The 24,823-nt window shown below is 50.0% G+C and overlaps 1 protein-coding gene across 1 annotated transcript; it reads right to left on the bottom strand.

The window, feature by feature from the left end:
* Positions 1-21,046: 21,046 nt before the first annotated feature.
* On the bottom strand, positions 21,047-23,261 carry LOC135679922 (galactoside 2-alpha-L-fucosyltransferase-like). Its single transcript, XM_065193903.1, has 2 exons — positions 22,926-23,261; positions 21,047-22,586 (listed from the first exon to the last, which is right to left on the bottom strand). Exons 1-2 carry the CDS (start codon positions 23,137-23,139, stop codon positions 21,157-21,159), a joined length of 1,644 nt encoding a protein of 547 aa, XP_065049975.1. The 5' UTR covers positions 23,140-23,261; the 3' UTR covers positions 21,047-21,156.
* Between the last annotated feature and the right edge of the window lie 1,562 nt (positions 23,262-24,823).

Below are 24,823 nucleotides of genomic sequence, written 5' to 3'. Positions count from 1 at the left end.
TGTAGTGGTGAGCAGTACGTCACTGAAGATCAACAGGTATATTTCTGATCGAGCCTTGACGTTGTGGCTCTGCTTCTCCGTGTGCTGCTCCTCTTCGGCTGGGTTGATAGACGCTGATCACCTCTCCCGTAGTCGTCGAATGCTCGTAAAAACCAGAGTGCAAGCTGACCACCAGAACAGCTTTCCGGTTCGTTCCACTTGAGTAGCATATTCTTCTTCCACGATCTCCGGTAATATATTGTTGAGATTTGATTTATAGTTATCTATCTAGATAATTATTATAATTTAATGATTATAGGATGATTTCAATAACCACCTCAATCATGATCTAGTAGTTATAAGTGATTTCAATAACTATCTCATAATCTAATAGTTATAGGGTGGTTATCACTATGTCCTATAAATATGACCATAGTTCATGAAGCAAGGAGATAGAGTCTGTGTGCATTTGGTATATTGTAAGTGTTCTTATCAATTCTTTTATTTTTAAATACTATATTAGTTCTTTTACTTGCATCGTAGTATTCTGTTTTTTCCTTGCTCCTCCATCCCCAACATTTATGATATCGGAGTCTTTGGCATTATGTCTTCCAATGGCAATTCCATGTCTCAACCCCTTATCCCCATCTTCTCGGGCAAAGCTATGAATTTTGGAGTATCAAGATGAAGACTCTATTCTCTCAAGATCTTTGAGACTTAATAGAGAATGGATATGCGGATCCAGATGACGAAATCAGGCTGAGGGAGAATAGAAAGATGGACTCAAAGACATTGTTCTTCATTTAACAAATTGTACATGAGACGATATTCTCAAGAATTGCAGTAGCGACAACCTTAAAGCAAGCTTGGTTGATACTTCAAAATAAATTTTAAGGTTCATCAAAAGTGATTACGGTAAAACTTCAAACCCTCCGTCGTGAGTTTGAAATTTTGTTCATAAAAAGCAATGAATCGTTGCAAGATTTTCTTTCTCTAGTGACTGAAATTGTTAGTCAAATGAAATCTTATGGTGAACATCTTCATGATCATAAAATTGTTGCAAAAGTTTTGAGAAGTTTAACTCCGAAATTTGATCATGTTGTTGCTGCAATTGAGAAATCAAAAGATTTATCTACATATTCATTTGATGAACTAATGAGTTCCTTGCAAGCACATGAAGTAAGGTTGAACAAGTCACTTGAAAAAAAATGAAGAAAAAATATTTCAGGTTAAGGAGGAGTCTTCTACTTTAAAATAAACAAAAAATTAGTAGGAAAAGGATGTGGCAGAGGAGGATTTCGTGGTAGAGGAAATGGAAGAGGAAGATGACACTTTGATGGGCATGATAAACAAAGGCAATCAAATTATGATCAAAGAAATTACAAGAGTGGAATTCAATGTCATTATTGTAAAAAGTTTGGTCACATGAACAGATTGCTGGAAAAGAGAAAAGCAAGCAAGCTATATGAAGAAAAATGAAGAAAATAGTAAGTTGTTTATGACTCATTCACAAGTTCATAATATCTCAAATGATATTTGGTTTTTGGATAGTGGATGTTCTAATCATATGTTAGGCATAAAATCAATATTTAGAGATATTGACGAAACTCACAAGTTGAAAGTTAGACTTGGAGATAGCAAGCAAATCCAAGTGGAAGGGAAAGGAACAATTGAGGTGAAGACAAATCAAGGGAAGGTAAAATACCTTGATAATGTTTTCTTTGTTCCTACTTTATCACATAACTTGTTGAGTGTTGGATAATTAGTAGATGATGGATATTCAGTAATATTTGATGATGGTTCATGCACTATTAGAGATAAAAAGTCTGGTTTAATTATAGTAAATATTTGTATGATACAAAACAAGATGTTTCCATTTGATGTGTCAAATATTGAAAGACATGCACTTATCACAACTCAAAAGAATGAGTCTAGTTTATGACATTTAAGACATGGACACCTTAACATTAAGTGTTTAAGGTTGTTAAGTAAAAAAGGAATGGTTTTTAGATTGCCCAAGATTAATACACTTGATGTATGTGAAGAATGTATTTATGACAAACAAAGTAAAAAACCATTTCCTATTAGAAAAGCATGGAGAGCATCCAATTGTCTTGAATTAATTCATGCTAACTTATGTGGACCTATGAATACAAAATCATTTGGTGGAAGTCAATATTTTTTATTATTTACTGATGATTATAGTCGCATGAGTTGGGTATATTTTTTGAAATTGAAATCTGAAACATTTGATAATTTTTGAAAATTCAAGGCACTTGTAGAAAGACAAAGTGGCAGATATATAAAAATACTTCAGACAGATAGAGGTGGTGAATTTTTATCTAATGAATTTAATTTTTTTTGTGAAGAAAATGGTATTCACAGAGAATTGACAACACCATATACATCGGAGCAAAATGGTGTAGCTGAACGTAAGAATCGAACTGTCGTTGAAATGGTAAGAAGTTTGCTTAAAGGAAAACATCTCTTCCAAATCATTTTTGGGCAGAAGCAGTTGCAACAATAGTTTATTTGTTGAATATTTCACCAACAAAGGCTATTATGAATCGAACTCCTTTTGAGGCTTCGTATGGTATGAAACCAAGTGTTAGACATCTAAGAATTTTTCGTTGTACTGCTTATGCTTTGGTGAATTCACAAAATCATCACAAGCTTGATGAAAAATCTGAAAAATATATTTTAATTGGTTATTCTTTACAATCGAAAGCATATCGATTATATAACCCTATTAGTGGCAAGTTATTATTAATAGAAATGTTATGTTTGATGAAAGAGCAAGTTGGAATTGGGAGACCAATAAAGGTGGAACACAAATGCAGATTCCAGTAGAACTAGACACTCCGCAGAATCAAGTGACAGATCCTGCTCCAATAAGTTCATCGTCAACCTCACCTAATAGTAGTTCAAATTCGGATTCCTCATATGAAATCCCTCCAAAAAATTTCAGATCATTAACAGAAATTTATAACTCAACATTTGCTTTGTTTATTTCAGATCCAACAACTTTTGAGGAACCGGTTAAAAAAGAGGAACGAAGAAAAGCAATGAAGGAGGAAATCAAGTCAATTGAGAAGAATGAAACGAGCTAATGGATCTACCGAAAGAAAAGAAACCTATTGGATTAAAATGGGTATTCAAAACAAAGTTTAAATGTAAATTATTTGGTTTCACTGATAGTGATTAGGCAAGAGCTTTAGATGATCGAAAGAGTACTTCAGGCAAGTGGAGCCATAACAATAAAGCATTGTGGAACGGATGAACAAGTTGTGGATATCCTTACCAAATTGCTTCCAGTTCGAAAGTATGTTTATTTTATGTCGCAAATTGGTGTATGCAACTATGAATCAAGAGTGAGTGTTGAGATTTGATTCATAGTTATCTATCTAGATAGTTATCATGATTTAGTGGTCACAGGATGATTTCAATAACCACCTCAATCATGATCTAGTAGTTATAAGATGGTTTCAATAACTACCTCATGATCTAGTAGTTATAGGGTGGTTATCACTAGGTCCTATAAATAGGACTCATGATCTAGTAGTTATAGGGTGGTTATCACTAGGTCCTATAAATAGGACCATAGTTCATGAAGCAAGGAGATAGAGTTTATGTGCATTTGGTATCTTGTAAGTGTTCTTATCAATCCTCCTGTTTTTAAATACTACATCAATTTTGTTGAATCAAAAGGATTCTTTTACTTGCATCGTAGTATTCTATTTTTTCCTTGGTCCTCCATCCCCAACATATATTTCCGGTGAGCGAGCAGTTGTTTATTTGACTTACCATGCACTGAAAGGGAAAAGGAGTGAATCGAAACATTCTGACCTGAATGCATATCCTTTGTTTCGCGTTAGCTACATAAGACTCATAATACGGAGCAAGGAAAAAACATAATACTATGATATGAGTAAAAAGAATCCTTTCGACTCAAGAAAACCGATGTAGTATTTAAAAACAGGAGGATTGATAAGAACACTTACAAGATACAAAATGCACACACTCTCTATCTCCCTTGCTTCATGAACTACGGTCCTATTTATAGGAACTAGTGACAACCACCCTATAACTACTAGATTGAGGTAGTTATTGAAACAACTATATAACTACTAGATCATGATTGAGGTGGTTATTGAAATCATCATGTAACCACTAGATCCTGATCACTATCTAGATAGATAACTATGAATCAAATCTCAACACTCCTCCTTGATTCATAGTTGCATACACCAATTTATGACATAAAATAAATATGCTTTCGAACTGGAAGTAATTTGGTGAGGATATCCGTAACTTGTTCATCCGTTCCAAAATACTTCATTGTTATGACTCCACTTGCCTGAAGTACTCTTTCGATCATCTAAAGCTCTTGCACAATCATAAAAACCAAATAATTTGAATTTAAATTTTGTTTTGAACACCCATTTTAACCCAATCGCTTTCTTTTCTTTCGGTAGATCCATTAGCTCCAAGTTTCATTCTTCTCAATTGACTTGGTTTCCTCCTTCATTGCTTTTCTCCATTCCTCTTTTTTAACTGCTTCCTCAAAGATTGTTGGAACTGAAATAAACAAATCAAATGTTGAGTTATAAATTTCTGTTAGTGATATGAAATTTCTTGGAAGGGTTTCATCTGAGGAATCCGAATTTAAACTGTTATTGGGTGAGGTTGATGATAAACTTGTTGGAGCAGGATCTATCACTTGATTCTGCGAAGTGTCTAGTTCTGCTAGAATCTACATTTGTGTTCCACATTTATTGGTCTCCCAATTTTAACTTGCCCTTTTATCAAACATAACATTTATGTAAATAATAACTTTACCACTAACAGGGTTATATAATCGATATGCTTTTGATCGTAAATAATAACCAATTAAAAAATATTTTTTAGATTTTTTATCAAGCTTATGATGATTTTGTGAATTCACCAAAGCATAAGCAATACAACAAAAAATTCTTAGATGTCTAACACTTGGTTTCATACCATACCAAGCCTCAAAAGGAGTTCGATTCATAACAGCCTTTATTGGTTAAATATTCAATAAATAAACTGCTGTTGCAACTACTTCTACCCAAAACTGATTTGGAAGATATTTTCCTTTAAGCAAACTTCTTGCCATTTCAACGACAGTATGATTCTTATGCTCAGCTACACCATTTTGCTCTGATGTATATGGTGTTGTCAATTCTTTGTGAATACCATTTTCTTCACAAAAAGAACTAAACTCATTAGATAAAAATTCACCACCTCTATCTGTCCAAAATGTCTTTATATATCTACCACTTTACCTTTCTACAAGTACCTTGAATTTTTAAAAATTATCAAATGTTTCAGATTTTAATTTAAAAAAATATACCCAACTCATGCGACTATAATAATCCGTAAATAATAGAAAATATTGACTTCCACCAAATGATTTTGTATTCATAGGTCCACAAAGTCAACATGAATTAATTCAAGACAATTAAATGCTCTCCGTGGTTTTCCAATAGGAAATGAATTTTTACTTTGTTTGCCATAAATGCATCCTTCATATACATCAAGTGTATTAATCTTAGGTAATCCGGAAATCATTCTTTTTTAACTTAATAACCTTAAACTAGACTCATTCTTTTGAGTTGTGATAAGTGTATGCCTTTCAATATTTGACACATCAAGTGAAAACATCTTATTTTGTATCATGCAAACATTTACTATAATCACATCAGATTTTTTATCTCTAATAGTGCATGAACTATTATCAAATATTACTGAATATCCATCATCTACTAATTGTCCAATACTCAACAAGTTATGTGATAATGTAGGAACAAGAAAACATTATCAAGATATTTTACCTTCCCTTGATTTGTCTTCATCTCAATTGTTCATTTCCCTTCCACTTGGATTTGCTTGCTATCTTCAAGTCTAACTTTCAACTTATGAGTTTCAACAATATCTCTAAATATTAATTTTATGTCTGACATATGATTAGAACATCCACTATCCAGAAACCAAATATCATTTAAGATATTATGAACTTGTGAATGAGTCATAAACAACTTACTATTTTCTTCATTTTTCTCCACATAGCTTGCTTGCTTTTCTCTTTTCTAGCAACCTGTCTTCACGTGATCAAACTTTTTACAGTAGTGACATTGAATTCCACTCTTGTAATTTTTTTTATTATAATTTGATTGCCCTTGTTCATCATGCCCATCAAAGTGTTCTTTTTCTCTTACATTTCCTCTACCATGAAATCCTCCTCTGCCACATCCTCTTCTTGCTGATTTTTTGTCTTCTTTTGAAGTAGAAGACTCCCCCTTAACCTGAAATTTTTTTTTTTTTCACTTTTTTCAAGTGATATGTTCAACCTTACTTCATATGTTGCAAGGAACCCATTAGTTCATCAAATGAATAAGTAGATAAATCTTTTGACTCCTCAATTGCGGCAACAACATGATCAAATTACAATAATTATATGATCAGGAAAATATTCACCATAAGATTTCATTTGATTAACAATTTCAGTCACTCGAGAAAGAAAATCTTGCATTGATTCATTACTTTTCATGAATAAAATTTCAAACTCACGACGGAGGGTTTGAAGTTTTATCGTAATCACCCTTGATGAGCCTTGAATTCATTTTGAAGTATCAACCAAGCTTGCTTTGAGGTTGTCGCTGCTGTAATTTTTGAGAAGATCGTCTCATATATAGCTTGTTGAATGAAAAACAATGCCTTTGAGTCATTCTTTCTATTCTCCCTCAACTTGACTTCGTCATCTGGATCCGCATATTCATTCTCTATTAAGTCACAAAGATCTTGAGACTTGAATAGAGTCTTCATCTTGATACTCCAAAATTCATAGCTTTTGCCCGAGAAGATGGAAATAAGGGGTTGAGACATGGAATTGCCATTGAAAGCCATAATGCCCAGTTCAAAAAACTAGGCTCTGATACCACAAATGTTTGAGATGGAGGAGCAAGGAAAATACAGAATACTACGATACGAGTAAAAAGAATCATTTCGACTCAAGAAAACTGATGTAGTATTTAAAAACAGGAGGATTGATAAAAATACTTACAAGATACCAAATGCACACACTCTCTATCTCCCTTGCTTCATGAACTATGGTCCTATTTATAGGACCTAGTGACAATCACCCTATAACAACTAGATTGAGGTAGTTATTGAAATCACCCTATAACTACTAGATCATGATTGAAGTGGTTATTGAAATTATTATGTAACCACTAGATCATGATAACAAGTAGGGTGAAGAAGGTACATGCTCATATGGAGAAACATGGCTTTCCAAGGGAAGAGCAAACTTAGTTCTTCACTGTACTCTGAGTTCAGAAAGAAAGCAAGCACGTAGTACTGGTTGGACTTAAGGAATAGCTAAGCGAACCATCAAAGCAGGCATTGACCCTCTTCGCAGTAGAACATCTTGTCGAAATCACTATAGTCATGTATAAGGTATAGATAGAGATAAGGTGGTAGTGACTGCTTTGCAGGGTCCATGTCGTTGCGAAGCAGATTGTTCTTGAGCATGTCTCCTGATTGTTCTTGAGCATGTCTCCTGATAAGGGCAAAAATGACGATGTGACACGTCATGATGTCAGCCATGCTCGAACAACACACTGCCTGAGGAGCTTTGACCCTGTGCGCTCGGCCGAGGCACAGGAGCACATCGACCGAGGCTCGCCCATACCCTGCGGCAGCTCGGTTCTCCACGCAACCCCAGTGGCAATGTCAGACGCCACGTGAGGTATTGTCCTGCCCCTGCAAGCGGGCACATAAGGTAACATCAAAACTCATCTATAAATACCCCAGAGTTCTAAACGAACAAAGGGGGGGGACACTTTGAAGGACAAGCACAACACACTTGGAGGAACTTCTACTTCTCTTCCTCCAAAACCCTCTCCACATCATCGCTAACTTGATCGTCGGAGGGGTCAGGCCGAGCCCCCGACCCGACCTGTGTGCAGGTGTGAGACGGTGTCGCCTCTTCACGGCGCTGCGACGGAGCTTCCGCCCGACCCGACCCGACCAGCCGACCCGAACTGCCGACCCGAACCGCCGCGCACGACTGCCGGGACACCCCGAGGAGCGCCCCCAGGGAGATCCCGGCCTTCCGGACCCGAACCTAGCCACGTCGGCCCTCAAGGCCACAGTTAAAAAAAAGTTATTTACCATAACAGATTGACGCTAGAAGGAGGGCCCAGAATGACGGGACGTTAGTCTTCTCTTGCGTTGCTCCACTTCAGCCGACCTGCACCAGCAGCAGCGACTTCTGGGGACAGTCTCGGCTACTCGGCCCCACGCGCGCGACCAGCCCGCGCGCCACGGCTCCTCGGCGCCTCGGCCCCGCGCGCGCCTCGACCCCTCGGTCCCACGCGCGCGGCCAACCTATGCGCCTCGACCCCTCGGTCCCACTCGCGCTCCACGCGCGCGACCATCCCGCGCGCCACGGCGCCTCGGCCCTGCGCACGCCTCGACCCCTCGGTCCCACGCGCGCGGCCAACCCGCCCGCGTCGCGCTCCACGCGCGCGACCAGCCCGCGCGCCACGGCTCCTCGGCGCCTCGGCCCCGCGCGCGCCTCGACCACTCAGTCCCATGCGCGCGACCAACACACGCGCCTCGACCCCTCGGTCCCACTCGCGCTCCACGCACGCGACCAGCCCGTGCGCCACGGCTCCTCGGCGCCTCGGCCCCGCGCGCGCCTTGACCCCTCGGTCCCACGCGCGCGACCATCCCGCGCGTCACGCGCGCGGCCAACCCACGTGCCTCGACCCCTAGGTCCCACGCGCGCGACCAGCCCACGCGCCTCGACCCGTCGGTCCCATTCGCGCTCCACGCGCGCGACCAAACCCGCCCGCGTCGGCACCCCGCGCGCGACCAGCCAGCGCAGCTTGCTGCCTCAGCCCCATGTGCGGCCAGCTCGCGCTAGCAGCTCGGCTGACGGTGCAGCCCGCTGCCTCGACCCCTCGGTCCCACGCGCACGGCCAAACCCGCCCGCGTCGGCCCCACGCGTGCCTCGGCTCCTCGGCCCCACGCGCCTCGGCTTCTCGGCCCCACGCGCCTCGGCTTCTCGGCCCCACGCGCCTCGGCTTCTCGGCCCCACGCGCGTGGCCAGACCGCGCGCCTCGGCCCCTCGCGCCTCGACCCCTCGGTCCCACGCGCGCGGCCAAACCCGCCCGCGTTGGCCCCACGCGCGCGACGAGCCCGCGCACCTCGGCTTCTCGGCCCCACGTGCGCGGCCAGACCGCGCGCCTCGGCCCCTCGGCCTCATGTGTGGCCTGCGCGCGTCTCAACTCCTCGGCTGACGGCGCAGCCTGCTGCCTCGGCCCCATGCCCGGTCTGCCCGCCTGCGCCGAGCACCTCGGCCACACACTGCCGAGATCCACCTCGGTGCAGCTTGCCCACCTGGGTCTCATCCCTCGGGCGCAGCCCGCCTGCGCTGAGCTCCTCGGCCACATGCGACTCGACCCCTCGGTCCCACGCGTGCGGCCAACCCGCCCGCGACGGCCGACAGCGAAGCTTGCTGCCTCGGCCCCATGCGCGGCCAGCCCGCGTCAGCTCCTCGACTGACAGCGCAACCTGCTCCCTCGACACCATGCGCAGCCAACACGCTGCCTCGGCCCCTCGGGCCCATGCTCAGCTCCTCGGCTGACAGCGCAGCTTGCTGCCTCGGCCCCATGCGCGGCCAGCCCGTGTCAGCTCCTCGGCTGACGGCGCAACCTGCTGCCTCAGTCCCATGCGCGGCCAGCCCGCACGTCTCAGCTCCTCGGCCCCATGCGCGTCTCAGTCCCACGGTCTGCCCGCCTGCGCCGAGCGCCTCGGCCACACGCTGCCGAGATCCACCTCGGTGCAGCCAGCCCGCCTGCGTCGTGCTACTCGGCCGCATGGCCCTCGCGACCACGCCTGCTCGGTCAGCCCGCCTGCGTCGTGCTACTCGGTCGCATGACCCTCGCGAACATGCCTGCGCGGTCTGCCCGCTTTCATCGTGCTCCTCGGCTCTTCGGCTTTACGCCACCCGAGACCACACCTGCGCGGCCCCAGCCCGCCTGCGCCGTGTTCCTTGGCCCCATGTTCCCGAGACAAACGTGCGCGGCCTGCCCGCCTGCGTCGTTCTCCTTGGCCCCATGTTCCCGAGGCACACCGGCACGGTCGGCCCTTCTGCGCCGAGCCCCTCGGCAACACGCTCACGAGCGCCATGCCCCTCGGCCGCAGCCTGCCTCCGCCGAGCTCCTCGGCCACACCGCCGAGTTCACCTCAGCGCGGCTTGCCCGCTTGCATCATACTCCTCGGCAACATGTTGCCCGAGACCACCTCTGATTGGCTTGCCCGACGGAGTTGTGCTCCTCGGCTGCGTGTCGATCGAGACTCGCCCACGCGACCTGCCTACCTATCGTGCTCCTCGGTTCATAGCCCGAGTCGCTCCAGTTCGACGACCGACTTGCGACTCGTCGGCTTGGCTCATAGCCCGAGTTGCTCTAGTTCGACCTCCGACTTGCGACTCGCCGGCTCGGCCCATCACCCGAGACACGCCTATGCGGCCCGCTCGCTTGATCGTGCTCCTCGCCCGCACGTTGTCCAAGACCACGACCTCTGCTCGGCTTCCCGATTAAGATGTGCTCATCAGTCGCACGTCACCCATAACCCAAGACCCCTGTGCGCCCTCCCCGCCTGCGTCGTGCTCCTTGGCGCATAGCCCGAGTCGCTCCAATTCAATCTCCGACTTCCGACTTGCCGGCTCAGACAATAGCCCGAGTCGCTCCAGTTCGATCTCCGACTTGCGACTCGCCGGCTCAGACAATAGCCCGAGTCGCTCTAGTTCGATCTCCGACTTGCGACTCGCCGGCTCAGACAATAGCCCGAGTCGCTCCAGTTCGATCTCCGACTTGCGACTCGCCGGCTCAGACAATAGTCCGAGTCGCTCCAGTTCGATCTTCGACTTGCGACTCGCCGGCCCAGACCATAGCCCGAGTCACTCCAATTCGATCTCCGACTTGTGACTCGTCGGCCCAACCTGCCCACCTGCCTTATGCTCCTCGGTTCGTACTACCCGAGACACACCTGCGCGGCCAGCCCGCTTGCGTCGTGCTCCTCGGCTCTTCGGCTTTACGCCACCCGAGACCACACCTGCGCGGCTAGCCCGCCTACGTCGTGCTCCTCGGCTCTTCGGCTTTACGCCACTCATGACACACTTGTGTAGCTAGCTCGCTTGCGTCGTCCTCCTCGGCCCCTCGGCTCCGATCTCCCCGAAACTACGTCCGCACAGCCAGCCTACCTGGAGATAGAAGCCATGCATTGGACTCCCATTGTGTGACAAACGACGCATAGCTCATTTCGGGGGGGGGAATATGATAAGGGCAAAAATGGTGATGTGACACGCCATGACGTCAGCCATGCCCGAACAACACACTGCCCGAGGAGCTTTGAGTCTGTGCGCTCGGTCGAGGCATAGGAGCACATCGATCGAGGCTCGCCCATACCCTGCGGTAGCCGGTTATCCACGTAACCCCAGTGGCAATGTCAGATGCCACGTGAGGTATTATCCTGCCCCTGCAAGCGGGCACATAAGGTAACATCAAAACTCATCTATAAATACCCCAGAGCTCTAAACGAACAAAGGGGGGGACACTTTGAAGGACAAGCACAACACACTTGGAGGAACTTCTACTTCTCTTCCTCCAAAACCCTCTCCACATCATCGCTAACTTGATCGTCGGAGGGGTCAGGCCGAGCCCCCGGCCCGACCTGTGTGCAGGTGCGAGACGGTGTCGCCTCTTCCCGGCGCTGCGGCGGAGCTTCCGCCCGTCCCGACCAACCGACCCGAACCGCCGTGCACGACCGCCGGGACACCCCGAAGAGCGCCCCCAGGGAGATCCCCACCTTCCGGACCCGAACCAAGCCACGTCGGCCCCCGAGGCCACGACTAAAAAACGTTATTTACCATAACATCTCCGTAACTCTGAGGATGACTAATATCGAACCCGTCGAGGTCTTGAATAGGAAAGTCTGAAGGTAGAAGCCACGAGGTCCCGGGGAATGGCTCGTAGAAGGTGCCATGGAAGTCATCAGGAAGTTTGAGGAGGAATACCTTGTCGTTGAGGAGGGCATACAGGAATGTGGAGACCATACTGATGACCCTGCTGCCGATGCCTCTGGATTCTAAACACACCACGTAGTTGCACTCCGAAGGCCCTGCGCTGGCATTTGACTTCAGCTGCTCTATGGACTTGTTGTAGAGCTCGGTGTTGGGGGCACATCTTCTGTGGAGGGATTCATAGTTTCGAAGCTTCCGCAGGAGGTATGGGGAAGGGGTGTGGTTTGATTGCTTCCAGTATAGTGCCGACTGGTAGCGGCTCAGGCAAGAAGCCTCGTCGAATTCAGGGCTTAGCAGCCCTCCAAGAAGCCTGTCCTTTGGACGTTCATCTCTGAACGACGCAGAACAATCAACTCGGAGATCTGAATGATCAACAAACAATACATGCAAAAGATGACTTCACATTAGCTGAATGCATCGGCTAATTATGAATCCACCATAAAGTAATAGCCTTGTTAGTGTAAACACCCTTGAGCCGTGGCCTCGGGGCCGATGCGGCTTGGTCCGGATCGTGTTGTCGAGGGGATCTTCCGGTGGGGTGCCTTGCGGTGGTCGGGGGGACGTGGGTTACGCCGTTGGATCCCCCTGGAACTTGGCAGGTCGGCCCGACCCCTCCGACGATCAAGTCAGCGATGATGTGGAGAGGGTTTTGGAAGAAGAAAAGTAGAAGTTCCTCCAGGTATGTTCTCCCCGCTCTCATCTCCAGGGCATGAGGATATTTATAGGTGAGCTTGATGTGGCCGCACGATATCGACTCTACTGTGAGTAGGTCTTCGCTGGAGGGACTCCGCGAACGTTACTGCATCCCGGGGGATCATATCCTTAGCGCTCCTGAGCCGGGGCAGCGGGCGTACGACCCAGTCCCGAAGGGTTTCGCCTTGTCCCTTGATGCTCTGGAGGCAGGTTTGCGTTTCCCTCTTCATCCCTTCATCGTGTCTTGTTTGTCTTTCTAGCGGGTTTCGCCGTCTCAGGTGACGTCGAACTCCTGGCGTTATCTAGTGGCATTCCTAGGGGAGTGCCACTATGCCAATATCACCCCCACCCTCAGCCTCTTTCTTTCCTGTTACCGTCTTTGCAAGGGCTCGGGGGGTTACTTCTTATCGGCTCGGGCGGGTTTTCGTGTCGGGGGTGCCCCTTCCAGTAACAAGGGATGGAAGGGGAGGTTTTTTTACATCAGTCGTGCCCAGGACTGGGGCTTCGGGGTTCGGTGGTCCGCGAGGGTCATTGACAACACCACCACCTGTTTGGGCGTAGTGGATCGCCAAGCTCAGAGGAGGCTCCGAGAGATTCTCCCCAGGTCGCAGGCCATCCGGACCATGACCGAGCAGTGGCTGGTCACGGCGGGCCTTAACCCGGTGCCTCTGGGTATGTCAGTGACATTTGCGTCAGGTGTTTGCGTGGCTGACTTCGGATACTGACGTTTTCCGTTTTTTGTAGAAATGGTGAAACTTTGGTTGCTCCTGGGGAATCCGACGTCGCAACCCCCTTCCCCGACTCCGCCGACCGAATTGCAGCCTCCTCTCCCAGCCCCGGTGACCGAATTGCAGCCTCCTCTCCCATCTCCGGTGACCGAATCGCAACCCCCTCCCCCGGCTTTGGTGACCGAACCACGGCCTAGTACGAAGGGCGCCCCATTAGAAGTCGAGGACGGGCGCCCTTTAAAGAAGGCGAAGACCACCCCATCGAAGGGGCCGGAAGCGAGCTCCCGTCGGGGCGGGGTCGGGCCTAGTCGGGGTGCGATGGGGAAGGGTCCACACCCCGTCTCGGTGCGCGACCAGTGCCGACTCCCGGCTGGGGATGGGGAGCCGTTCCTGACGTGGCTAGTCAGCGAGATCCCGCGTGGTGAGTCCAGTGAGCCCCTGGTCGCCCGCTGGGATGGCCTGTCCAGGGGGGATAGGGTGTGGGCTGGAGGGGATCCCTCCACGACGTTCCTCCGAGGGGCACTCCATCCCGACCTGGCTCGGGACTTGTACACCCTGCCCTCGGAGACGCTGCTCAACAAGTCTGCCGAGTCGTTGGTTTGGGTGAGTATGTTTTCTCTCTTTGGGTTCGGCCACCCGACACCGATTTCCTTGATCCGTTTCTCCTTCTGCAGGGTCTCCACTATGCGACGACCCTGATGGACAGGGTGCGGGACACCGGCCGGACCATCGGGGGCCTCGTTAGCCGCAACGCCGAGCTTCACCGTGAGATCGCGGAGATTCAAGCCAGGAACGGCCCGGAGGGCATGGCGGCCGCCGAGGAGCATGCCGCAGGTTTTGAGGCGGAGGTGGTCCGTCTCCAGTCGGAGCTCGAAGCCTCCAAAGAAGCCAACGAGGAGCTACAAAAGGTGATGCGAATAGAGCGGACCGAACTCCGTCTGATGAGGGCAGTGGCGAGTGGCCTTGAAAAGAAGCTGGAGGGAGCGAAGGCCGAGGCAAAAAGGGCTTCAGAGGCATTGGCGGAGGAGGCCCTGCTTCAACCTCTGAAGGACAAAGAGCTCCTCGAGGCATACAAGAAGTCCAAAGGGTTCGAACTCGGGCTGACGCGGTCGGGGCGGGTATCCTTTGAATATGGGTATCGAATCGCCACGTCCCGTTTTCGCGCTCGCCATCCTGGTCTCGAGGCAGAGGAGGACCCCTTCACTCCTCACCCCGAGGACCGAGGGGTGGACATGCCCGAGGAGGTTCCCTTCGACGACCGCTTGGAGGTCCCCGGCCAGTAAAGACGGGCTTTGTATTTGTCGCCCGTGGGCTTTTGTGCGTCGAGTTTTGTATTTCTCTGTTTCTGAAATAAAGAAAGCTTTTACCTTTCATATATTGCTTAGTAAAGAGGCCTTTTGTTTGGACGGAAAACTTCCCTTTTACTAGACGAAAAACTTCTTAAGGTTCCGGACGTTCCATGTTCTCGGTAGGAAAGAACCGTCCATTGTTGCGAGCCTGTATGTGCTTGGTCGGATTACCTCGACGACCCGATAGGGTCCCTCCCAGTTGGGGGCCAGCTTCCCCCTGGCTCTGGCCGGGTCGTCGACTTCGGCCTTCCGTAGAACTAAGTCGTTCATTTTAATAGGCCGAGGTCGCACCCTGCGGTTATAGACCCGAGCGACGACTCTCTTGTAAGAAAGATCCCTCAGGTGTGCATCGACGCGCCGCTCCTCGATAGTCTAAGCCGGCGCGCAATCCTTGGGCCGATATGGTCTCGTGATATTCCTCCACTCGAGGGGTAGGAATTATTACCTCGGGGGGTAGGACGGCTTCGGTCCCGTACGAGCGACTGTAAGGCGACTCCCCGGTGGCCGTTTTGGGGGTGGTCCGTAAGGACCACAAGATGCTGAGTAGCTCCTCTACCCAGGCCGTTCGGGAGGCGGTTACCCTTTTTTTGAGTTCGTCCAGGATGGATTGGTTCGTTACCTCGGCCAGTCCGTTCGTCTGGGGGTAGGCCACTGAGTTGTGTTTTAACCGAATCCCATAGTTAGCGCAGAATTCTTGAAACCTTTTGCCGGCGAATTGGGACCCGTTGTCCGTGACGATGGTCCTGGGTAGGCCGAACCATGTCACGATGTTCCTCCAGATGAACTTCTCGATCTGCCGTTCCATGATCGTTGCTAGTGGTTCGGCTTCCGGCCATCTGGTGAAGTAGTCTATCGCGACCACAATGTATCTTCTCTACCCCGAGGTTGGAGGGAAGGGGTCGAGGAGGTCCAGCCCCCATTGTGCGAACGGCCATGCGCAACTGATGGGGGAGAGCGGGACCGCCGGCAGCTGGGGGGTTCGGGCGTGCCTTTGGCACGGGCCACACTTCTGCACGTAGGTTTTTTGCATCACGGACCATAGTGGGCCAGTAATATCCTTGGCGGAGAATTTTGAAGGCCAGGGTTCGGCCGACGATGTGCTCTCCGCAGATCCCTTCGTGGACCTCGGCCAAGACTGTCGATGCCTCTTCTGGCTCGAGGCATCGCAGGAGCGGGTGGGAGAAGGACCGCTTGTAGAGTCGTCTGTTCACTTCGGAGTACCATGCTTGCTTTTGGCGAATACACCGAGCCGTGGCCTCGTCGGCGGGAAGGGTTCCGTCGCGTTTGTAGCGCAGCATCTCCCCTACCCAGGTGGCTCGGGTGTTGGCCGCGGACATGCACGAGACCGAGATGGAGCGGGAGGGGAGCTCCTCGACCCCGAGGGGGGCGCGAGCGGGTGGCTTTGAGGCTAGCTTGGCCAGCTCGTCGGCTCGCTCATTCTGACGCCTTGGCACCCTGGATACCGTAAAACGTGCGAAATGGGAAGCTAGGTTTTTTACCTCCGCTAGGTATTTTGCCATGGTGGGTTCTCTGGCTTCGTACCCACCGTTGAGTTGCTCGGTCACCAACTGCGAATCGGTGAGGACTTTGATGGCGTCGACCTGCATCTTGCAAGAGGCCGACAAGCTGCTTCCGCTCGTCCTGGGGTAGGTCTGACCCGACCTTGATGGTTCGGTCCGGGCGGTCCTTCACCAACGGCACGTCGTAGGTTGGGGCCGACGGCTCGGGGTGCGGACTCGGCCGCTTCTTTTCTCTGGGATCGTCGAGGGGTGTTTCGGCCTTCGCCCTCTTGTGCAGGGAGACCGCCGTCAGGTAGCACTGCCTGGATTCCCGAGGATTTCCCCAAACCTCTCCCGTTCCTTCGTGGGTCGGGAATTTCACGGTCTGGTGGTAAGTGGAGACTAGAGCTCTGATTTTGTTGAGGGAGGGTCGGCCGAGGATGGCGTTGTACGCCATGGGGAGATCCACTACCAGGAAGGTGGACATCACTGTTTTAGTCTTGGGCGGGGTCCCCATAGTCAGAGGCAGCGTGACGGATCCCAATGGTGAAATCGAGTTGCCAGTGAACCCGGTGAGGTCCGAGTGGACGGGTTCCAGAGCCTCTTTCGTAAGTCCCAACTTCTAGAAGGCGTCGTGGAACAGTATGTCCGCCGAGCTTCCGGTGTCAATCATAATCCTTCTTACCTGGGCATTGGCGATTCTGGCCGTTATTACGAGCGCGTCGTCGTGCTCCAGTCGTTCAGTGCCTTCGGGGGGAAATGCGACCCGGGGGTCGGGGGTTCCGTGGGGACCCTCATTCCTGGCCGAGCGGGCGTACGCTTTTCTTTCGGACATGCTGTCCCCGTCGGACGCTGGCCACCTGTGATGACGCCGATTAGGCGCTCAATGGGGCCGTCCGGGCGGGGCGAGGGGTCGCTCCCTGTATGGACGTGCGGGTCGAGGCGCCCTTCGCGACGGAGTTCATAGATTTGCCGTAAGAGCTTGCGGCATTCCTCAGTGTCATGTCCGTTTTGGCGGTGGAAGCGACAATACTTGGACCGGTTGGCCAGCTCTCGCGGGTTGTTCATCGGGAAGGAGGTTTTGAGTAGTCTCCTTTCCCTGATCTGGAGAAAGATCTCTGTCCGGGATGTACCTGTCGGGGGCGGGTGGGGTCTTAGCGGGGGAGGATCAGGTTGGTGGAGCTTGCGTCTGGGTGTGGGAGGGAGTTGCCCCTGAGCCGGCTCCGATCTTTCCCTCTTGTGTTCCTGCCGTTTCCCCCCCGTCCAGGCTTCGACCTCCACGAACTGGTTCGCACGCTGGAGCATTTCGGGGACCGAGGCAGGGGGTCGCTCCACGAGAGACCAGAAAAGCCGGGAGGGACGCAAGCCTGTTACGAACGCCTGCATTGACAGAGAACGGTGAGCGTCCGGGAGTTCCCGGACTCTTGCCGCAAAGCGATTTACGTAAAGGGAAAGGGGCTCATCCTCCTTCTAGTTGAGCCCGAGGAGGAACGCCATGGAAGGCTTCGGGCGTGCGCAAGCTATGAAGTGGAGCTCGAAGTTCTTAGCGAGCTGATCGAACGAGGTGATCGTCGCGGTCTTCAAGTCTCCGTACCACGCGAGGGCCGGCCCCCTCAGCGTGGTTGGGAAAGCCCTGCACATCAGGGTATCTGGGGTCCCGTACAGCGTCATCTGGGCGCGGAAGGCCACCGCGTGGTCGGCCGGGTCGGCGGAGCCGTCGTAGGTATCCAAAGGGGGAAGTCGGAAGCCCGAGGCGACGGCGTGCTCCAGTATCTTGGGTACGAACGGCGACCCCCGGTGTGTGCCTTCCATGGGCTCCCCTGGTGCCCCGGCACGGAGCGCGCAGGGAATCCACGGAGTCCGTGGACAGTGCCTCGGGCTCCAAGCGGCCTCCCGGGTAGATCGTCGCCTATTCCCCGGGCTGTGATAGCGGCACCCGAGGCGAAGCGGGGGGCTCTCGAGGCGGGGTGGGAGCTCGACTAGGCGCCCCCTGTTGATACGACGGTTTGGGAACCGAGGCCTGCGATGGGCGGGAGACAAGGGGGACGATGGATTGCACCATATCGGTGAGTAGCTGGACCTAGTGAGTGAGGCCGTGGAAGGCTTCGGACGATACGGGCGACAGATTGCCGGTGGCTCCGTCGGGGGGCGATAGGCCCGGATCGTTGAAGATCCGCCAGTAGCGCTCCGAGGTCGTGGCAGGACGTTCGTCCCGAGGTCCTTGATGCGGGGGGAGCTCCCCCGTACCCTCGGTCAGGTATGGCCCTCCAATCGCGGGTTCGACACGCCCGTCCTAATGATCCCTCGACATGCTGGGGCCCTCCCTCTAGCGCCAAAATGTTAGTGTAAATACCCTTGAGCCGTGGCCTCGGGGCCGACGCGGCTTGGTCCGGATCGTGTTGTCGAGGGGATCTTCCGGTGGGGTGCCTTGCGATGGTCGGGGGGACGTGGGTTACGCCGTTGGATCCCCCTGGAACTTGGCGGGGGCCGTCGTCTCGGTACCTGCACGAAGGTCGGGTCGGCAGGTCGGCCCGACCCCTCCGACGATCAAGTCAGCGATGATGTGGAGAGGGTTTTGGAAGAAGAAAAGTAGAAGTTCCTCCAGGTGTGTTCTCCCTGCTCTCATCTCCAGGGCATGAGGATATTTATAGGTGAGCTTGATGTTACATGATGTGGCTGTTCGCAGGGGCAGGACGGCACCCCGCGTGGTGCCTGGCATGGCCACAGGGGCTGCGTGGAGGGCCGGGCTGCCGTAGGGTATGGGCGCGCCTCGGTTGACGTGTTCCTTGACTTCGACCGAGCGCACGGGGCCAAGTGCCGGGGTTGTTGGCTGAGAGCTGGTGGCGTTGGCGTGACGGATTGGGTCCAATCAAGGCGTTAATGCGCCTTGGTCGACGTCCCGGGGTTTCGTTGACCTGGGGGCGTGAGGCGTTTGTTTAGGGTGACTGACGTCACTCAAGTCTTATCGCCGTTATTATCCTCATCAAACCTCTTTTTTAATTATAGTAAAATCATAAAAGAAAGCATAAGAAAAAAAGAAGAGAGGAAAAAGCAAAAGAAAAAGTGACCTCCTCTGCTGGTTGCATTAAGCAGCACATCAGGGGACAAGCCTCGATAGGTGCCGGACATCTCCACTAGCAACAGCACCATCGCCACTAATGCCACTGCCAAAAGTGGCCTGGTAATCTCCTGCCCACCAAGTGTTTCCACATCGCCATGGCTTCCAGTTCCTCGCCTCCTCTTCTACAGCTGCTGCAGTCTTCGTATCTGCTTCAGCTCCGTCGACACGTCCTCTTCAAATGAAGGTGGGAGGGGGCCGAACACAATTGGCGGCATGAAAATAAACCTCGAACTTGGTCCAAAACATGATGCCTTCTTCGCGTGAAGAGAAGCTGTCAGTGGGAAGGAAGAAGCACGTCAGCCTTCTGGTGTCGATACAAAGTTTTTGATCCGTTCTGTTTGCTAGCTCAGCATTGAAGTCCTTGAGCTCTTATTTTAATCTTACTTAGGAAACTGTGGGAAGAAAAGAACAGTCGCAGGTCTTCCAAGAGAAACAAGCAATCAGTTTGGCTAAGCAGGATGTGAAACGGCCAACTTCATAGAGGATTTCAGTGTTATCAATCAGATATTTACGCGTCTCTCAAAGAACGATCGACGGAGATCACAAAAGGGCGTGCCGTGCACGGCAGCATTCGTCTTCGCTTCCTTCCCATGCTTGTGTAAATGTAACTACCTGCGTTCAGTACCGGGGAATAATGTATTTGGGCTCAAACGGTTCCTCATCTTGGATTGTTTGATCGAGCAGATTCCAGCTTTGTTTATTAGCAGGTGGCTGATTGACTTTGGTTGTGGAGCAGAAGAGTCATTTGATCAATGAAACACAACACACAGAATCCTTAGGAAAAAATGACGATGATAATATGATCAAAATAGACAAACATTTTGAATAGATATTGTTGGTGTAAACAACTTTGAGCCGTGGCCTTGGGGCCGACGCGGCTTGGTTCGGGCCTGGGTGACGGGGGATCTTCCCGTGAAGGCTCTTGCCTCCGTCGAGGTGGTCCAATGTGGTCGTTCGATCGAAACGGGGTCGCTTTTTCCCCCGGGCAGGAATTCTTCGCCGGCACGTTCGGTGGGGGCCTTCGGCTTCGCACTTGCACACAGGTCGGGTCGGAAAGCTTATTGTTCAGGATGCGAGAGTATTTATAGGGAAGCTTATTGTTTCCTGATGTGCTCGCTTGCAGGGGGCAGGCTGGTAGCGTCTGACACTGGTGTTGGCGTGGCGTGAAAGACCGAGCCCGAGCGAGGCGTTAATGCGCCTCAGCGGGCGTTCTGGCCCGTTTGACCAGGTGCTGTCGGGTCGATCGAGGCTTGAGGTGCCATAGGTGACGTTAGCCGAGTCTTATCGTAATTATTATCCTTATCAAGACGTCATCTGGGCCTGCTGATACCATCCGAGTCTTATCATAATTATTATCCTTATCATATATATATGTCCAAAATAAATGATTTTGGTATAATCTCTAAGTAAAACTAAAAACAAATTAGCATTGTGGAGACATCGCGTCACTATGTAACCAGTATCTAATTCCAGTAAAAATGCATAAATGTATGTCTGATGACAGGGAGTAGAAGTCAAAATCTGGCTTAAGAAAATGACTGGTGACGAAGAAATCATCCTTCTCAACGCAAAATTCGTGCAAAGTTTGACACATTCATTAATGATACGTTTTCAGCAATGGAACAGTTGTAAATCAAATGAATTTTTGAGGTGGAATTCGAGAACGTCGAGTCTAATCTACAAGTTTGAGCCCCCCGGGAACATCTTCACACTCCCTCACATGCCCGACAGCCTCGTTGCTGCTGCTCCTCTCTGCTATGCATTGGTATCCCTGAGGGGAATGGAAACAGGGCTCCATCGACGTCGCGCGAAGGCAAGAAGAACTCCCTTTGTCAGGCCGTAGCAGAATCCACGGCCGCAGTCCACCCAGAGCTTGTGCCACATACCCGAACGTAGAATACCCGCTTGTGATCAACGCGTCGCTGCAGCTCAACAGGTACATCTCCATCAGAGCCTTCTTGTTATGGTTCTGCTTCTCCGTGTGCTGCTGCTCCTCGTGGCTCGGTTGATAAACCGCGATGGCCTCCCCGGTGGTCGTCGCGTACTGGTAGTACATGTTCCTCAGCTTCTCAAAGTAACCCGAGTATAGTGTGGTCAAGAGCACAGCTTTGGGTTGTGTTCTCTGTGTGATCGGATGAGCAGGCTCTGTGTGATTAATCTCCGGCAGCAACCCCTCATGTATTGAACAGTTGAGGATTTGGGTTATCATCTGATCCGAAGATATCGGTGCAGCTTCAAAAATCCTTATTTGTAAGCCTACCATTTCTTTTGCATTGCCCAGATAAGCATCATAGTACCTCGTAATGTAACCCCAGACTGGGTTAGCTGGGTGGAGCAGGTACCTCCCCAAGTGGTGGAAGACGACTGATTTCATCGGGAAGAGCAAGCTTAGTTCCTTTTCGTACTGCGAGGCGCGAAAGAGAGCAGGCACGAAGTACTGATTCGATCTTAGCAACAACCAAGGTGTTCTTTGGAGCAGTGGCTGCGCCTCTTCACAGAAGAACATGTGATCGGAAAATCTCTGATCATGTGTCAGGTGGAGATAGAGATAAGATGGAAGTGAACCATCTGTGGCGTCCAACTTTTTACCCAGCACATCTCTGAATCTCAAAGGAGCATTCAAGAACAAGCTTTCGAGGTTGTTGACTGGAAAATCCGAAGGTAGAATCCACGAGGTACCAGGAAACGGCTCACAGAAGAGGTCGCGAAGGTCATCGGAAAGGTGCACCAACAGGACCTTGTCAGTAAGGACGGCGTAGAGGAACGCTGAGACAATAGTTATGATTCTGTTGCCTAGGCCATCGGAGGGCACCCATACCACGAAGTTGCACTCCGTAGGCTCTGTGCTGCGGTTTGACTTCAGCTGTTCTATAGCCTTCTGATAGAGCTCGGTGTTTGGGCCACATCTTCTGTGGAGAGCTTCGTATCTTCGGAGCCTGGAGACGAGGTAAGGTGAAGGAGTGTGGTTCGATTGCTTCCGGTACAATGCGGACTGGTAGCGGCTGAGGCAAGAAGCTTCATCAAATCCAGCGGAGAGTAGACCTCCAAGAAGCTTGTCATTTGGGGGCTCAGAGAAGGATGCCGAAGAACCATATTTGGAACCTGCGGTGGACACACGAATAAATACGATGATTGGTATCACCGAATGATAGATCCGATGCAAGAGCAGAACAGAGCCAAGTAGAGATTTGCTAGAAGTATACGATCAAGATTAATGATGAAACTCATGTTTTCCGACTCTTAACCGCGGCCCGAAATCTAAACTCGAGTTTTCGACTCGGATCAATGGGTTGATTCACATGAAAACGTAGAACATGGAAACACCGTTGCATGTTTGCGGAAAACCCAATCCAAATCTCTCCTTCCATCAACAGAAGAAACAGTATACGCCCTTGTTACAATCGCAGATCCGAAGGAAACAGTGCAGCAAATGGGGGTTACCTTTTCCCGCTGTGATTTCAACACCAAGAAGCCACTCGAAAGATGGGTTCCTGTTGGCTCCAAGAAGAAGCACCATCAGCGGCAAGAACATGAAACAGGTGAAGATCATCATCCCGGGCGTCAAGATGGTTGAGGTGCTTCTCTTCTGGAGCTCAGGTTTAGAACCACCTTGCAACTCCAGAACAACGGAGCTTCTGACTCGCTTCCCATCCATCCTGTCACTTCTTCGGATGCCTGAGGCCACCGGGGACTCTGGTTTTCTCAGCAGATCCTGAAGCAAGAGTTGGAGACTTCCAAGTGACGTCGTCGAAGTCTGTGTGTTTGGTGAAAACCCACACTGACCTCCATTTCTAAGTTCTTCCAAGCCACGAGGAATCGAATTAAAAGTAAACGCTTCGAAAGCGGGCGACTGATCTCAAAGGTCAATACCTTCCACGAGAAAAAGAACTCGACTTCGATAAGCGTGACGGAAAAACGTGATCACATGGTGGAGTTGAGTCGCCATTAAGTCAGTCAACCCTGATTTCTCTGCTGCGAACCTCTCACATGGTCCAAGGTGACGAGAAGAGTCTTTACCGGAAGCAGCTTGACGAGTCAAACTCATCAATTCCAAAGCAGCAGTAGCTTTGACCTTTTATTTTGCATGTCTAATCTACGACGCAACCTTCCAACATACCAAAAAATATCTAAGTGAGAAATAATTTGTTATGACGGGTGATAGTCGCCGGAAAATAAATGAATTCCGCAATCCTTGCGAGTAATTTTGCATCTACTGATGAGCTATGCAACCATTTTTGCTTGCTAACTCATCAACTTCAGGTTCCTTGGATCTGTTCTTCTCAGTCCATCGTTTCTCTTGTCGGCACCCCTGTCTGGCAAATCAGTGGGAGAAATATAGATCAAGCACTATGGAACACAGTCAACGCAAGAACGAGGAAAAGACGCTGCCTAAGTGATTCAAAGAGAAGAGACGCCTACACTGACTGATTTATATCCTCGTCCAATTCCTGGACGTGGTGTGCGCATCGCAGAGGGGGTTTTCTCCCAACCTGTTCGTGCTTGTTGTGCCTACCACTTTTCAATCTCTTCGTGCTTCTATACCTAACACGTTTCCGCCTTCTTGTGCTAGTAGAAGGTGACATGGTTTGCTGTCATCGGATGGAAATGGAGTCGGTATATCAGTCTGCTGCATTCGTATTGTGTCATAGTTTGTCCGACATATACGTAGCATCTCCCCATGGATCTGCATTGAAACGCTGTTCTGCATTGCTTCATCGGTGTTGTCTGAGTAAATACTGCATTTGGAGGAAACTCAACAAAAGGTAAACATGTGCCTCGCTTTGCAACACTGCTTATAGGGTTAGGTTTCAGTGCCGCTCCCAGCTAATCATGGATGACATTGCTGAAGAATGCACAGGGTTTGAAGAGAAAGAAATTATCTCTCATGTCTAACTGCTTATTAATCCTAGAAGAAAATTATCCTTTAAGTCCTCCTACAATTGACAGTGATCACACAAGTTCATTTCTCTCAATCAGATATCTTATGTCAGTCATAAGACTAGTAATACCACATATATCCATTGATCCGAAAGTCATCAAATAATATCAATATCACGAATCATATCCTAAATAATCATCAATTGGCCTGGACCCTGGTTGAATTGGTTCAATTAATTCGAGCCAGACTTAATTCAACTAGAACCTAAGTGAACCAACTCATAATCCTCATCATATTAGTCCAAAATCATCCTAAACTGATCTAATTTAAACTTGATTAAGTCTAATTTAGGTCCAACCAGCTTGAACCGGTCTAAATCGGTTCAAATTGATCTTGAATCAATCAAAATCGGTCCAATCGATTCGATTCAGGTTTAATCTAGGGATTAACTGAGCTCAAA

This window comes from Musa acuminata, chromosome BXJ1-7 (genome assembly GCF_036884655.1).
Source record: "Musa acuminata AAA Group cultivar baxijiao chromosome BXJ1-7, Cavendish_Baxijiao_AAA, whole genome shotgun sequence".
NCBI lineage: Eukaryota > Viridiplantae > Streptophyta > Magnoliopsida > Zingiberales > Musaceae > Musa > Musa acuminata.
The sequence above is the reverse complement of the archived record's forward strand: the minus strand, read 5'-3'. Positions and strand labels throughout refer to the sequence as shown.

Coding starts and splice junctions, on each gene's coding strand:
- LOC135679922 (XM_065193903.1), bottom strand. CDS start 23,139: ATGGATGGGAAGCGAGTCAGAAGCTCCGTTGTTCTGGAGTTGCAAGGT. Junction 22,587..22,925: donor TGAAATCACAGCGGGAAAAG/GTAACCCCCATT, acceptor TGTCCACCGCAG/GTTCCAAATATGGTTCTTCG.